Source organism: Leptodactylus fuscus, chromosome 8, assembly GCF_031893055.1.
Source record: "Leptodactylus fuscus isolate aLepFus1 chromosome 8, aLepFus1.hap2, whole genome shotgun sequence".
Classification (NCBI taxonomy): Eukaryota; Metazoa; Chordata; class Amphibia; order Anura; family Leptodactylidae; genus Leptodactylus; species Leptodactylus fuscus.
Window position 1 is genome coordinate 10,638,447 of NC_134272.1, and position 17,057 is coordinate 10,655,503.

Here is a 17,057-nt window from a genome sequence, read left to right on the forward strand (position 1 = left end):
GCAGTGACTCCGTTTGGCCACTAGACACAGAACAGTGCTGTCTGCTTCCTGCTCCATTCTCTGGTCAGTAGGGGTGCTGAATGTCAGACCCTCACAGATCTCATATTGATGATATATTAAAATATTTCTATCCTGGAAAACCCCTTTAGATCCCTGTCTGCCGATCCATGTCATACATAGTGCACAGAACACTCGAGACCTGGAGGAGACAAGTGCGGCAGAACACGTCTGACAAGGAATAGATGGATATAATGAGTCACTTTGTCTTGAGATTTCCATCTGCTTAGAATAGAGAATAAATATCCCGCAGTCCGTCTACTAAAGTGAATTTGCAGATTTCCTCTCTGAGCTTCCGTCAAATCATTTTCCAGTAGGTTTGGCAGAAATCCACAGAATTTCATGGAATTTTGTTAATATATCACCTGAAGTATTGACGCGGCCTTAAATCGCTGGCAGACTTGGATGAACCTATAAAAGTACCTGTTTTTCTACTTTAGTCTGAACGCCTGACCATACTTCACTGGGTTTTCATTTCTCGGCAGATTTTTGGGATTTTTTTTGTGAACTTTATCATATTTTATGGTCTCTCCTCCCGCTTTCTCAAACTCAACATGGAGAAAACAGAGTTCATCATCTTTGCCCCACCCAATATGGCCCCTCCAAGCGACCCATCTATCAAAGTCAATGGAACCCCACTTACCCCTATCTCACAGGCCCGATGCCTTGGGGTAACCCTGGACTGCGACCTATCCTTCAAGTCACACGTTCAAACCCTCAACACTTCCTGCCGCCTCCAACTCAAGAACATCCACCGAATTCGCCCCTTCCTCACCCAGGAAACTACCAAGATGCTCGTCCAGGCCCTCATAATCTCCCGCTTAGATTACTGCAACACCCTTCTGCATGGACTCCCAGCAAACACCCTCGCCCCCCTCCAGTCCACCTTCAACTGCGCCGCTTGCTTAATTCACCTCACCCCCCGATCCTCATCGGCTGCTCCCCTCTGCCAGTCCCTCCACTGGCTACCTATAGCCCAGCGAATTGAGTTCAAGCTACTAACGCTAACATACAAAGCCATCCACAACCTGTCCCCTCCATATATCTCTGACCTCACCTGTCCCCTCCATATATCTCTGACCTCACCTGTCCCCTCCATATATCTCTGACCTCACCTGTCCCCTCCATATATCTCTGACCTCACCTGTCCCCTCCATATATCTCTGACCTCATCTCCCACTACCTGCCCACACGTAACCTCAGATCCTCCAACGACCTCCTACTCCGCTCTGCTCTCATCCGCTCCTCACACAACTGTCTCCAAGATTTCTCCCGTGCATCCCCCATACTCTGGAACTCCTTACCACGACACATAAGACTGACCCCCACAATCACAGGCTTCAAGAAGGCCCTGAAGACTCCCCTATTCAGGAAGGCCTACACCCCCCAATAACACTATCACCGCACCGCCATCTGTACAGTCTCCCCCTCTCCTTCTGTCTCTCCCCCCCTTCCCCCATAGACTGTAAGCCCTCGCGGGCAGGGCCCTCTACCCCACTGTGCCAGTCAGCCATTGTTAGTATTATATCTACCTGTATATTCTGTGTATTGTATGTAACCCCCAAATGTAAAGCACCATGGAATTAATCTAATAATGTAAAGCACCATGGAATGAATATAATAATGTAAAGCACCATGGAATTAATATAAAAATGTACAGCACCATGGGACTAATATAATAATGTACAGCACCATGGAATTAATATAATAATGTACAGAGCACCATGGGACTAATATAATAATGTACAGCACCATGGAATTAATATAATAATGTACAGAGCAGCATGGGATTAATATTTTAATGTACAGCACCATGGAATTAATATAATAATGTACAGCACTATGGGATTAATATAATAATGTACAGCACCATGGAATTAATATTTTAATGTACAGCACCATGGGATTAATATAATAATGTACAGCACCATGGAAGTAATATAATAATGTACAGAGCAGCATGGGATTAATATTTTAATGTACAGCACCATGGGAGTAATATAATAATGTACAGCACTATGGGATTAATAAAATAATGTACAGAACCATGGGATTAATATAATAATGTAAAGCACTATGGGATTAATATAATAATGTAAAGCACCATGGAATTAATATAATAATGTAAAGCACTATGGGATTAATATAATAATGTAAAGCACTATGGAATTAATGGCGCTATATAAATAAACAATAATAATAATAGTACGGGCATTAAAGGGGGCCATATTAAGAAGGTCTGACATCTGCCCGGGGTAGATCTTGGCACTGCAGAGAAGTTTTTGGGACGTTTTGTTACACTGCAATGCCAGACACATCCTAGACCGAGGCGCTTTTCCGCACCCTGACTGCGCCGTGTGAATAGACTCCTATACACTCAGCAGTGATCCGATTAGTATGTGCAGTAATGACTGATGTGACATGACAGTGACGAGGCTTCTAGGACTGGTTGGTTGAGGATTCGGGCCGGGGCGGAGGCCGACAAGCTTTACTGCAGCAGTTCCTCAGTTACGTCTCACAGATTTATGATGTATAAGCCAATAAAAGTGGGTGAGCCCGAGGGTGAGGCCCTTCTACTGTCTGTAACCTCTAAATCTGCGGATTATCTGAATGCTGAGCCGTGACCTCAATGAGTGGACGGCGTGTGTTTGGAGCAGCACCGCATTAGGTGACTGCCAATATCTGTGGGTGTTAGGGCTGTCAACATGGCTGTCATGTACATACACTTTAGAAGTTAATGATTTTATTCGGTGGCAGCTACCTGACACTAAATCTGCTCATATAAATGACATAGGAGATGAATGACCCGACGAACATCAGGATTTATAATCCTATCACTCCTCATAGGTGAGGTCACTGTCCCTGGAATGTCTTTCTATTGGCTTTTGATAAACTTTACAATCAGTATATAGACAACTGTATCCATTGACATATATGAAGTGTGACTTATGTTGGTAAAGTTTGTTGATGCCCACCCTTGCCTTGATAGATAGCGCCAACGTATTCCACAGAGCTGTACGGAAATGATCTTCACCCACTTAAAGGGGCAGGGCTTGGTGGTACAACAGGTAACCTTATTCCTGAGCTGCAGCACCACATTAGTGATCAATGACCGAGCTGGAACATCAGGAAGGGGAGGTAGAGGAGGAATGGTGCTGCATTGATCCTCCTCTGCTTCCTCTTCTTGATGTCCCAGCCAGGAGATGAACAGGAATGCTAAGGTGGCGCTGCACTAGGGGCACAGAAACAGTTCCACTTGCCTCCGCCCTTACTGGCATGGCAGGTAACCTGTCTCTGTGCCCCCAGTGCAGCGCTACGTTAGCATTCCTGTTCATCACCTGTTTGGGACATCAAGGAAAGGGAGTAGAGGAGGATCAGTAAAGCACCTTCCTGGTTGCCGCTGTCGCTGCCCTCCTGCTGCAGATATGAACTTCCCATTGGAGCAGTAGCGTGACATTGGCAAAGGGGACACTGCAACGGGGCAATTTTGAATCGTGTAACCCTTCCTTGTGTATATCCCTGGCCACATTGGTCCCTATAGGAGCTAATTTCCAAATTAACCCAGAGGAAACCAATGCAAATGAAAAAACAACATACAGACTCCATGCAGATGTTGCCCCTTGTTGGACCCCAGTGCTGCTTGGTGACAATATTGCCCTATGGTGCTGATACTAAGGCACTCCTGAACCTGGGGGATATAGGTCAGATCCTAAATGTCTTCATCCTAATTATAGAGCGCCTTGTTCTACTTCAGCAGAAATTAAATGAATTTCGTCAGGTGCATGCCGATTCTTGCTAAGTATCTAAGTGACATTTCTGGACCGGCAAGACCTGTTCTGTGCGCCGGGGACAGCAGGTGGAACACGTGTATGTCAATGTGCTGACACATACAACAGGTGTGTGTAGGTGGGGGGGGACTATGGCTCATCACAAAGGAAGCAGAAAATTATCTGACATGTACAGATAAAAGATCTTAACACTTCTGTCACGTATGAAGAACAAATACAAAGCTGACAGATTTCTATAGACCAAAGAACGCAGAGCAGAATCTTACGCTGGGATGGTCACGAAAATAAGTTAATAAGTAAAAAGTTACTTGTGTCCTATATACAAAGGCTTATTCCCTGTATACCGGCCTCCTCCCACTTATAGGGGTGGGTTAGTGGTGGGGTAACATTACAAGATGGCGGCTTCTGAAAAATTAAGGCAGTTCGAACTCATCTACCATTATATGTGGCTGTACATGTTATAGATCCGTCGGTCAACCACTCCCTCCTGATCCCCCATACACATGCATACTCGACTCCATGTGTCCTCACTAGGGACAGGGAAGTAAATTATGTGAGTTTGATAAGATACAATAAAGGGAAGTGGGGACGGGGTAGGAAACCACAACCAAATGCCCTGTAGAACTTTTTTATTTGCTTGTCCAATATGGAGCCCCCCCATATTGAGTTTTGTTGCGGGGCCCTCATGGTGTTCCCCTCTGAATCCAGTTATAGTTCCACATTACTGGGAGTCAGACATAACACTGGTGTCATGTGAAGTCCTCTGTACAGAGAAGGTAGACTAAACTGACATTTATCATTGTATATACAGACTTATAGGTCAGACGTCAAGGTGTTCATTATTAGAGGCCGAATCTGGATCATTGAGACTTGGGCCACGTTCACACTGCCATTCAGCGCCTCCTGTTGGCCTTTCTGTCCAATGACGAGCAGCCGGGCTAATCATCAGGGAAGTTTCCAGAAAAGCTGGGTGTCAGCCATTATGATAGGAGATTTACCCAGCTTTCCTAAACTTCTAAGCAGCATTTCTATCTAGGGTTGCAGTTCTGCTGTGTTAATCAGTATACCTGTTGCTGTTCACAACTCAGGGAAAGTTGGGTGGTTCCTGTAAGGCTTTCCAGTACCAGGTTCCAGTAGGAATCCAAGTTGCTGTTCATATAGTCATGTTGCAAAAACCCCCAAACTTGCAGTGATTCTAAAGCACATGCGCCATAACCCCATTGAATAGGGTTAAATCTGCATGTGGATCCGCAGCATGTCAAACTGCAAATCCGGAGCAGAAATTCAAGGGATAGTCCTGGATTTCTGCTGTGAATCCCAGGGTGGATCATTCCAACTATGTCATAAGCGTGCCCTAAGGGTGGCCATATTGATTGGCGATCTTGTAGATCTGCGTGTCCTATACAGGAGAACACAGTGGTCAGCAACCTAAATTCTAGCAGGTTTTGGTGCCCTCCTGTACCCCTATCACGGGAGCTGTCGACTTTGTCAATGATCTATATTTCCTTATGATTTTATCTATTTTAGTGGCAAATGCTCATGACCTCATAGATTGTAAGCTCTTGTGATCAGGGCCCGCGCCCCTATTATGTGAATGGGTTTATCCCTCTGTAATGTCTCACTTTGTCAGTACATGAACCCTACGATGTGTAAAGTGCTGCGGAATATGTCGCCACTATATAAATAACACTTTTTATTACTATTAACCTGTATAATCTGGTTCTACTTCCCTTCACGTTTTCCTATCACGTACAATAAATCACAACAACCTGCTCCCGCCATGTTATTATCGTACCGTAGGCTTGTGAATGATAGGGAGGTCACAAGTTTATGTCTGGGATTTTTTGGGAAAAGGGGAACCTGAGACATCTGGGAGCCCTAAGTGTGCAGCCATAAAGTTATATGTTAGGATGGATGTTTGCTGATAGTCAGGCCTGGAATTTATAGAGAGACAAGTGAGCCGCTGTGTGTGACCTATATGGAGGGGAGACCGTCCTCTTACATAGAGGACACTTGGATGAAGACCGCTGCAGCCACAGATTGGGGTAGCTACCCTTAGCAAGCAGTTCTTCTGTCATATTCTACCATACGGTGAAAAAACATAGCCAACATTGGATCGGTTGCTACAGACAACTTTATAGGTCAGCCTTTATGTGTGAAGACGTCTCAGTATATTTTCCCAGCGTGTAGGATGAGACGCCATCACTCCAGACATGTCACCCAAGTGACGGCTCGTTTGTCTGTGTAAATTCCAGGCTGGACTATCCGTAAACATCCGTAGAAATCTTCAGGGTTGTCCCTATGGCCGTCATAGAGATATTACGTATAGGGCTATGTTCACACTACCGTTAGAGCATCCATTGACTGTTCTGTCACATTTGATAGCTGCTGATCCCTGACACACTCCATTAAACATCAACAAGATCTGGCCTGGGGTTATGGCTACTGTTTTTTTTAGGGATTAGTATGTTTTGTTTTGTTTTCTTATTTTGTCCCATTTCTACACCCCTCAATGATAACACGTTATGTTCGCACTAGCATTCAGGTTTCCATCTTTCGGGTCTGCATTGAGACCCTGTCTGCTTAAAAAGCGGTGTTAGACTGTAATGGGGTCCGTCGGGCGGAGAGAAGAGTCCTCCTTGCAGGATTTTAGGTGGATTCTATGATGGAGACTCAAACGCAAGTGTGAATCCAGAAAGTTTTATGAAAGGTGCAAAATTGGTAAAACATAGGCAGTGGCGTCATAGCTTTCATTCATAACAGAGGCCGTGACACCATACCGAATCTGCCAGCAACAGATCCAAACTTTCCAGACGTGCCCGTTGACTTGTATTGGGATTTTGCTATAGTTCCCATCATGTTGACGGCAAGAATAGTTCTGCATGCTCTGCAATTTTTGCCTTTAATAGTGATAAAGTAGCTTGGAAGACCATAGGGGCATAAAGGGTTAAAGGGGACCTTTCATGTGCTCGGAGTGGTAGAAAGCTGACCGTGCGCTAAATTCAGTCAGATTTAACCGTATGCGCCTGGGTCCCGGAGATATTGGTTTCAGTAAATTTTGGTACTGATATCCCTGCACGCTATCAAGGGCGGGCCTAACAGCCTAAGGGCTAGTTCACACGGGGCCAAAGGGGCGAATTTTGAGAGCGAAATCCACGTCATAATCCGCTCCTTTACAATGGTGGTCTATGGAGACCTGCCCTTTCTTCAGGCGGATTCCGTGGCTCACTGAGCCGTGGCTTCCGCCTGGCAGCCGCAACATCTGGCGTCGGCCCATTTATTTTAGCTGACTCCGGTGTGGGGGAAGCCGCGACCGCGACATCGTGGCAGGCGGGTTTTGACCATATTTTGACTTGGCTCCACGAGTCAAAATATGGTCAAAATCCGCCCGCCCCCCGTGTGAACGAGCTCTAACAGATTGGATTGTGAGGAACGTCCCTCTGACAGTAGAAGACTATGGAAGAGTCCTGTCAGTGGGGTCGTGACTAACAGCCCAATGACGACATACCCGGCAAAGCTGACTGAGTTCAACCTTATAGCGGCATATATTACCGCACATCTATGAGCCTGTGAAAGGTCCCATTTAAACACAGTGTTGAAAATACTCGTGGAAGCCATGATGGAGGTGGCGAACAGCAGCATAAATGCAGCCCAAGGCTGCAGTCACATCTACGTTGGAGTCAGGCCTGACAGACCTCATTATAGTTGATGGCGTCCGTCGATCGCTGTTTTAATAGTCCTCCTATTCGGTGTTCAGGTCCCCCGATGGACAGGTGACCGCTAGTAAATGTGACTTTATGCACGTATATATATATAATACATACCTATATATGTGTACAGGATATTATATAGCATAGTATAAAGAAAACAACCCTCAGTCATTTCTGTGGGAAAACCTGCGCATAAAACAGAGACAAAACAAGGAGAGGCGGCCATCTTGTTTTCTTTGGTCCCGTGTCTCGTTTTATTTCTGTCGGTCTCCTCTTCTCACAGTTAGTTTTCATCCCTCTCACGTGGTTTCGTCTGCGATCTTCGCTGGGACATCCATGTTCTTGTTCCTTTTCCTCCTCTCTCTCACGCCCCCCTCTATACATGAGATATTTCCAGAGATAAATCTCTCCTTAAATGTTTGACAGGAGAGAAAGCGAGATGTGTGAGAGAATTCCTTCGAGGACCAAAAGGGGTCACTTAAAAAATGGCCGACTGCCTCAGCGTAGCTTCTCATTCACAGACCCATCTTGTCGCGGTCATTCACTTCGACGCAAATGTAAACATAAAAAGCGCTATACAGCCGCTAGGCCTCAAAAATACTGCTAACCGCGACCAGTCACAGTGCCATACGTTTTCTGTGCGAGCGGCTTTATTTGTTGAATTTACGTGGTATTTGTTTATCGCCCACTTAATCCGCGCGACTCCACACGTATAACAGATCCGGATAAATGGACGCACATCAGCGCTAGGGAATTTCGTTCAGAATTTTTTTTTCTTTTGGAATAAATTGCTCCTTTTTATTGCACGTTCCTCTCTCTGAGAGAAACTGGTTTAAAGTGTTAAGGGATTTCCTGATGGGGAAGATTTTTAATCATTTCAGTTGCCGGCGCATTTACGTAACGTGGGTGAGTGGTAGGACTGACTTCCCACGGGCCTGGTTTTTTCTAAGGGAAGATTTCCCAGCCCTGGGGGGCGCAGAAGAAAGGAGAAGGAGGGAGGTGATTAGAGCAGAGGTAGAGGATGGGGATCTGGGAGAGAGGGTAAGTGTGAGAGAGGTCTGTGTGGGGTGATGTTCGGATGGAGAAGAGGCCCAGCAGGAAACGGCTAACCTCTTCACTGCTGCAGGGAGGAAAACCGAGGATCCCCTCCGAGGGACCGTGCCGTCTGTGAGACCCCAGCAGAGTCCTCCGTCCCTGCATCCCCTCTGGACTCATTGACCTCGCTCCTAGGATATGATTCCTACTCTGCATGACCTGAAATAACATGATATATTTGCACTTGCTGCCTTGGACCTAGTCATAAAGCTGCAATTGAATGCGTATTTCTGTAAAATAATGGTCAGGGTCTGTATTGGGGTATTTCCACAGTGTGTTTGTAGGAATACTCCATTAAAGGAAACTTCACTGCCTCCACCTACTCCAACTCTTTCTATTGTTTAATAAGCTCTTCTCTGTTCGCCACTGATTCCAGCGTAGTTGGAATTTCTTCTCTAGTCCCCACCGTTCCCGAGCAATCCATGTACTTAGTATTCTAATTGGGCTTTATACTGTCAGGTGGGCGGTCATAGACGATCTGCTCCTGACTAGGACCGCCCACCTGGCAGTAGAAAGACTAATTTGCATGTTTGGTGATGCATAGCTCAGGAATGGTGGGGGCTAGAGACAAAAGCCCAACTGCTTTAGAATCAGTGGAGTGGCACCTATTGGGAAATGCGAACCACAAACACAGCTTTTCCACGCAACGTGTGGTGTCAGCCTTGTGAGGTTTTTCAGGACATAAATATGGGTGACCTGTCCTTACGCTGGGGGTGTGGCAGCTGTTGGAAGTTGTATTTGCTCTTGGTTAAGCGTCACTTCCACTTTACAAACCATGGGTTGTCCATATCCATGGCCTGTTTCCAGTTCAGTCCCATTCAATGAATGGGGCTGAGCTGCAATACCAAGCACAGCCACTACACAATGTATGGCACTGTGCTTAGTAAGCAATGAAGAGGCCATTGCCTCTTCAAACAGCTGCTTGCTGGGGGTGCCAGGAGTCCGGACCCCCAAATATCTGATCATAATGACTTGGCCTAAGGATTAGTAATCTTTATCCAGGAATCCCTTCACTTCTCATCCAATTTGTTAGTACTGTAGCATGCTTTTTTTTATTCTGCTTAGGTCCAGTTCGCATCTGCATTCAGTATTCCATTTGGGGAGTCCGGTTGGGGATTCCCTGAACGGAAACCTATACGCATTACAAAGCGGTTAGCTAAGAAACCTCACGGACCCCATAGACTATAATGGGGTCCATGTGTTTTCCGCACGAAACAAAAAAGTGCTTATGTATATACAGTACATGTACAATACAGTTTAGCAGTCGCCTATAACAACCACATTCCATTTCCGAATTTCCCCTGCGGAGATTACAAACTGACATCTAATTGGTCGCTGAGTGCGGTGACGCCTCTTTTGGCCGCCCCTGCGCTCTCCTCCTCCTATATTAGACCCCACTCATCGCTGGGCCTGCCAAGTCTAAGAGATAATAATGCGCTCCTCGAGGAGGCCGCCCTGTGACCGCCGCTACTTCTCTCATAATTCCTAGGAATACTGATAACATTTCTGAGGCCTGCTTTCTATCCATTAAATGAGATCTGGGCGATGTTCACCCCTGACTGCGGAGGTTTTGTTGTATCCGTGGAACGTTCGCAGGATGCTGCGTGTAGGGAGTGTGTAACTCCCTCATCCAAAATGATGTGTCCACGAGCCAACATGACACCCAGAACCATTCAAGCCATACATAACTATTATTACTGGCGCGGAGTCGTATAGTCCTAGTCAGATGTGTCGCCTCTGCCCCCTGGTGTAGGATTCGTGTAAGTGCGAGGCCTGGTCATAGTTAATAACATCTGGTGATGAAATGCGGGACTTTTCCATCCTCTCCACAAGGTATATCATGTTTCGTCTTCCTATAATTGCACTATGGGGTAGAGGAGGGGGCGGCAGAACGTGGGGTAAAGGAGGGGGCGTCACACGCAGGACTAAGGTCCGGTGGGGGTTCACAACTATTAACCAACTCCCCTTTATTCCTACAGACTCCTCATCCCTCTCTACGATGTCGACACCGGCCTCCTTATTCTGGCCGCACAGGTAAAATGGCCGCCTCACCCAAAATGGCAAATAAATGTGGACTGATAAGACGCCTGAATCTGTTTTGTGTTCTCTTATGACACCAATATATTAGCTTCCAGATACAATAAGGGTACATGGATTTGACTTCTGCCATGATACACATTCCCTGACCGAAATTATGTGGCAGATTTATTGCTCAGGAGACTGGAAAAGCCATGAAACGCCCAATTTTTAAGATGTGAATACCCCTTTAAAGGGCACAAAAAAAATTGACATTTGCTCCGTTTATTTCCTCCTTCCTGTAGAGCCTTTTTTATTCCAAATTCCAGTTAAAATTGAGAAATATATGAAGAAATGTTCTCTGCGTGCCTCAGGAGCTTGGCCAAGTCTTCACTCTCACTGGCTGATAACAAATGGCTGCAGCAGGATCCTCTCCCCCTGTCTGCCCTACACAAAATATTATTATGCCCCTCCCCTTGAGCTAAGCCACACCCCCTGAGTCAATCCAGCGGTGCAGATTTCTTGTATATGATTTAGAAATTGATAGAGAGGACTGATTTATTATATGTCTTCGTTTAGCATCCATTTCAAGGATTTTATGCCCCTTTAAGGGGTTGTCCATTATCAGTAATCCAATTTTGTTGCATAGATTACCCATTTAAGTTGATCACATGACCCTAAGTGATCAGCTGTAATCTGTAGGAGAACCAGCCAGCAGGTGTTCAATTCCACTGCAGCACCCCCACAGGAGAAAAGAAGTATTACACACTTTACATTGAAATCATTCAACGGTCTATGGACATATCTGGTCCTCCAGAGCAATTTTTTATAGCGGTCCTAATAATGAGGGGTCCTGACAACGTATAATAAACTTTTTGCACATATTGTTTAACCCTTTCATATATTGCAAGTATTTGTGAATTGTATTTGCAGGGTGAATGCACGGTGTACTGTATGGAGGTCGGAACAGAACCCCACTCTCTCACACAGCGTAAGAAATGTCTCCTTTCTATTTTATAACGTCAGTGCTGTGTGTACAGTTCCCTAATATAAGTCACCTCTCTGCCTCTGGTAGTGTCACAGTGCGTCACAGAGCAGCAATCCCGCGGCCTGGCTTTGGCCCCCAAGCTGTGCCTTGATGTCATGGGCTCCGAGGTCCTACGTCTCCTCCAGCTGACGGACAAATTCATCATTCCTATCAGTTATATAGTCCCACGCAAGGTACGGGGTTATCTGCTGCAGGCGCTGCTATAGATTCTCTGGCGCTTTCCACGGCCTGGCCTGTATGTGCACATGGGAGGTAACAGTATCAGACATCTGGTTTCTGGCTGACGTGGGTTACGTCACCTAATCCTTAGGCTGATATCACTGTGTGGTCCAGAATTAGCCCTCGGAAACCCGCGCACTAGATTTGTGGTAGAAATCTCACACATAGGTCATGGTTCCATTGATTTCCATTGGAGTGTGACTGCACAAGTTTCCACTAATGTGAGCGTCTTGCGGCAGGAATCGCATGGCACGAGTCACGGGGTAGTTATATAATTGTAGTGATTCACATGGAATTACAGTCATGGCCTTCCTGTGCAGATGGTCAGCATCTCCTCACTTGTTGGCAGAAAATTTCCTTTTTTGGGGTGGACGGAATGTTCTGCAAGATCTATAAAGTGTCATTTTGCTAAGCTAGCCGCCCCCTTCAGCTCCCCCTATAAATAAGCATGCTCCGACCAGCCAGGTGTGCAGGTCTGTAGCATTGGGAGAAGGGGATAAGTTGTCAGACAACTCTAGCGCCGCTTATCTCACAAGGAATGAAAACCCTACAAGACCCATCCTTGTTTTTCTAGGCAGAAGACATTGATTTATTACCAATATGTATGGGCCAGCTTAAAGGGGTTGTCTGGGCTTTGTTAATTGATGACCTGTCCTTGGATTAGGACATCAATTAAAGATCAGCAGGGGTACAACACCTGGGACTCCCACAGATCAGCTGCGCTCCCTGAGTCCATGTGATGTCACAATCATTGACACATGGTGCAGCAGCGGCTCAGTCCCATTAAAATGAAAGGGCTACGCTGCAATATCATGCACAACCACTATACATTGTGTGGTGCTGTGCTTGTTTTTCTCGGAAGAGTCCACAGTCCATGGGCGCAAAATGTGCTGACCTCGCCCCTTTTTTGGGATGTGACAAGCACATACAGTTTTCAAGTCCGTGCCCCAACGTAGATTTCTGCATGGCCGATGAGTTATTTGATAGAGACAGAAGCCACCAGAGATGTCTGCCCTGCCTGAGCCCAGTGTGCATGTGTATAGGTGTCAGGAGGAATAGCTGTCTGCCAAACTAAAGGTGTATATTCACTGTTAGTATTGGAGGTGTCTGGCCTCCAGTTATGCCCCCTGCTCCATTGGAACGCATTGCACACACACCTTCACCATGTCAATGGGGAGATAAACATCGTCGAACATATTTTAGTTTTTTTCTCCATTTTAATGGACACACAACCTGTGATTTCTGTCTCTCACCAGCAAGCAGCACAGGAGTTTCCGAGTGACCTGTTTCCAGATACTGCGGGGTGCACGGCGGCGCTGTCATCTCAGAGCTGGTGGACAGGGGAGAACAAGCAGGTAGGTGACCCCTCTATGTGTCCCCAATATTAGTACTGACAGTTACTGGTTAGTGGCCCTGAAGGGCCGAGATCTAAGATGGAAACAATCTCTCACTCTCTTATACATTTGTAATCCATTGTGGTAAGTTACGCCAGTCTTCAGAGCCAGCGGAGGATGTGCCACATATAGAACAAGGCGCAGAGTCTGCCTGGGGAACATGTGTGTACCAGATCTCTGCCATAAATCATAGTAAATTTACGTACCTTTGTTACACCCCCTTTTCGGAAAAGTGGAGAAAGTGGCACAGATTTAAAGAATACTAATCACATTTTGCACAAAAAATACGACTTTTTATACCTTGTGCACCAGAAAACTGTTGTCCAAGGTAGAATATTACTGCTCGGTTTACTGTAGAGATTACCTAGGTCAGGTATAATTGTCGTAGTCCATATCCTCCACTGTCTGTATCTATAACTATAATTGTGTAATGACTGCTCTCAGGTAGGAAAGGTCTCACTAAATCCAGCAAGAAAAGCCCCTCCTACTTGTCTATCAAGCAAAGAGAAAGTGACCAATCACCCAGAACAGAACATTGCATCACCTGAGCCAAGTGTGAGTATTACATCTATCTATCTATCTATCTATCTATCTATCTATCTATCTATCTATCTATCTATCTATCTATCTATCTCCTATCTATCTATCTATCTATCTATCTATCTATCTATCTATCTCCTATCTCTATCTATCTCCGATCTAGCTATCTATCTATCTATCTCCTATCTATCTATCTATCTATCTATCTATCTATCTATCTATCTATCTCCGATCTATCTATCTATCTATCTATCTATCTATCTATCTATCTCCGATCTATCTATCTATCTATCTATCTATCTATCTATCTCCGATCTATCTATCTATCTATCTATCTATCTATCTATCTATCTCCTATCTATCTATCTATCTATCTATCTATCTATCTATCTCCTATCTATCTATCTATCTCCGATCTATCTATCTATCTCCTATCTATCTATCTATCTATCTATCTCCTATCTATCTATCTATCTCCGATCTATCTATCTATCTATCTATCTATCTATCTATCTATCTATCTCCGATCTATCTATCTATCTATCTATCTCCGATCTATCTATCTATCTATCTATCTATCTATCTATCTATCTATCTATCTCCTATCTATCTATCTATCTATCTATCTATCTATCTATCTATCTCCTATCTATCTATCTATCTCCGATCTATCTATCTATCTATCTCCTATCTATCTATCTATCTATCTATCTATCTATCTATCTATCTATCTATCTATCTATCGTTCTTAACTATCTCTCATTCCTATATCTTATCACTTTCTTAGCCATGAATTTATCTCTATTATCTATTGTTCTATAGTCTTCAGACCTGTTTTTGCAGTACACAATCATCTTGTGGTTGCTTCTTCTATATCCTAGGATGCCAGTGTCTTGTCTTCGCCCTCCAGCTCCGTCACCTCCCCCTCCAGTGGGATTGTGTCCAGCACCAGCCAGCGCTCCTTGCAGAGCATTCTGGGTAAGTCTTGCTCACTCAGCTGTGGAGGATGAAGGCCGGTTTTCCTCCTGAGAGGCAGTAAAGTGTGACGGCTGGTGCTGTGCTGCTATCTCAGGAGCTGCTAACACGACTTGTCCAAGTGTCAGGATGATCAAACAATAGAGAATTAGCCCACTTACCCAATCCTCTGTAACTATTTTTGGATAACTCCCCAATCCAGGCCTCTAAGGGAAAGCCAACCTGCCAGAGTTTGCAGCGGGTTGGGTAGAGATTGAACACATTTAGCAATAAAGAGAGCTTATCAACACAGCCTTAAAGAGACCGCGCCTGCCATTAAAGGGATTGTATGAGATTACAAAAAGAGTGTCTGCTTTGTGTCCATAGACAGCACCCCTCTTATCTATGGGAGGTGAATGGTATTGCTGCTGAGGGCTTTTAACATGTATATGTTACTCAGTGGAGGGTTCCCCTTTTGTTTCAGCGGAGTGGACCTACCGGGTCATATATGGATTTGGCATTGGAAGATCAGATGAAATCGGGGAGAAATGATGTGCCCTTCGCTGTTAACCATTAAAAGGCTTTTCCAGGCTAAAATTTGTCATCAATATCATATTGGTGAGAGTCCTACACTGGGAACCCCCACAGATCAGCAGCTCTCTGCAGTTCATACACAGACAATGGAGCAGGAATCAGACAGCGCTGTTCTGTGTTTAGTGGCCAGAGCGGGTATTGCAGTTCAGCTCCATTTCACTTGAATAGGATCTAAGCTGCAGTGACTCAGTTCAGCCACCACACAGAAAACAGCACTGTCTGCTTCCTGCTCCATTTTCTGTATATCAGCTGCTGAGAATAGCTGATCGGTGAGGGTGCTGGGTATCGGATCTTGCCAATCTGATGTTGATGACCTATTCTGAGGATAGGATATAAATAAATTTAGCTCCTTTTAAGGCAGTATGGTCACAGTGAATCCCCAGGGCAGGATGCCTGGCATAGAGGACCCAGGCTGATGGGTGGCAGGAAAGGGAAGGATGCCATGCCCTGATAATGGCTACTACACATCCCTACTGCTGCTTATTGAGTGTAATGTCTGGGCTAAATCTATGTCAGCTTCACTGACTCATTGTCTGATCTCTACAGGTCCCAGCTCTCGATTCCGTCATACTCAGGGTGTTGTGCTCCACCGTGACAATCACATTACTAACCTGAGAGGTGTGAGCCAGAGCACGCCAGGAGAGAGCCATGGGTTCTGCGTGAATCACCAGCGAATGGCGGTCCCTCTGGCCGTTGCTGGGGGTCAAGTGGCTGTGCTGGAGGTAAGTGGATAGAATTAATGAGGCAAGGCTTCATCATACATACCCTATTTTTTTAAATCTTTTCCTGAACTGGCACCCATTTCATTTACATAATACTAAAATTATATACTGAGTCATCCCATGCATATACGCATAAGATATATGAGAAAATTCGGGTTGCCTGTAGTCACCACTAGGGGGAGCTCAGTGCATACAGATTTGTAATTTGTAATCTACAAGCTATAATGCAATATGTCTATGAATTTATACAAATTTTCTGATTTTAATTCTTTCCTATAATTCTGTCAGTGCAGGGAATGTTGAGTTCTATATAAAAATAAGTAAGAAATTCTATTGTCTATAAACAAATTATCAGTACATAATGGGGCATTCACTGTAGGCACCCACACGTCTTCAGGGGTGATAGCCCAATCCTTATACAATAAAGAAGGAATGTTCAGAGATCTCACAACCCGTCTGGTGAGGGTCAGGGGGGTAGATCGCTCCATGTAAGGACATCTTTAGGAATAGGTATTTCTAATCTCATTAGCACTGGTGAGTATTTTTGGGAATCAGTCCATCTGCATTCCTCACAACCTCACACCCATAACTAATGGCAGCCCTATTTATATGTCTAATATTTGCTATGCAAAACCTGAGGGAACATGATAGACGTTTCTTCATGCCGTATTCATACATGATTTATTGGGTCCATGTACCGTGTAACAGATCCAAGATAGGGGGCAGCACACGTGTGTTTGAATATCCCAGTTGACTCATAGGAGTCTGTGCGATGTCTATAATGGACCTTGGAACAGGACAACACTCCCCATTATTGATTGTTTGCTTGTCATGGCCAATAGAACATTGAGCCCTGAAAAATGGTTTCATTTCCAGGAAACCCCTCCTTTTATTTCTCCTTTTAAAGTGAATCTCCGCCT

At 45.0% G+C, this 17,057-nt stretch overlaps 1 protein-coding gene across 1 annotated transcript in view; it reads left to right on the forward strand.

Annotated features, from left to right (window-relative positions):
* The window catches only part of CORO7 (coronin 7), an 83,152-nt gene that overhangs the window by 54,744 nt on the left and 11,351 nt on the right, over positions 1 to 17,057 (forward strand). Inside the window, exons 10-16 of the mRNA XM_075284081.1 lie at positions 10,630 to 10,684; positions 11,600 to 11,657; positions 11,742 to 11,887; positions 13,190 to 13,288; positions 13,772 to 13,882; positions 14,749 to 14,845; positions 15,962 to 16,137. Coding sequence (XP_075140182.1) covers positions 10,630 to 10,684; positions 11,600 to 11,657; positions 11,742 to 11,887; positions 13,190 to 13,288; positions 13,772 to 13,882; positions 14,749 to 14,845; positions 15,962 to 16,137 — 742 coding nt within the window. The remainder of the gene's footprint in view (positions 1 to 10,629; positions 10,685 to 11,599; positions 11,658 to 11,741; positions 11,888 to 13,189; positions 13,289 to 13,771; positions 13,883 to 14,748; positions 14,846 to 15,961; positions 16,138 to 17,057) is intronic.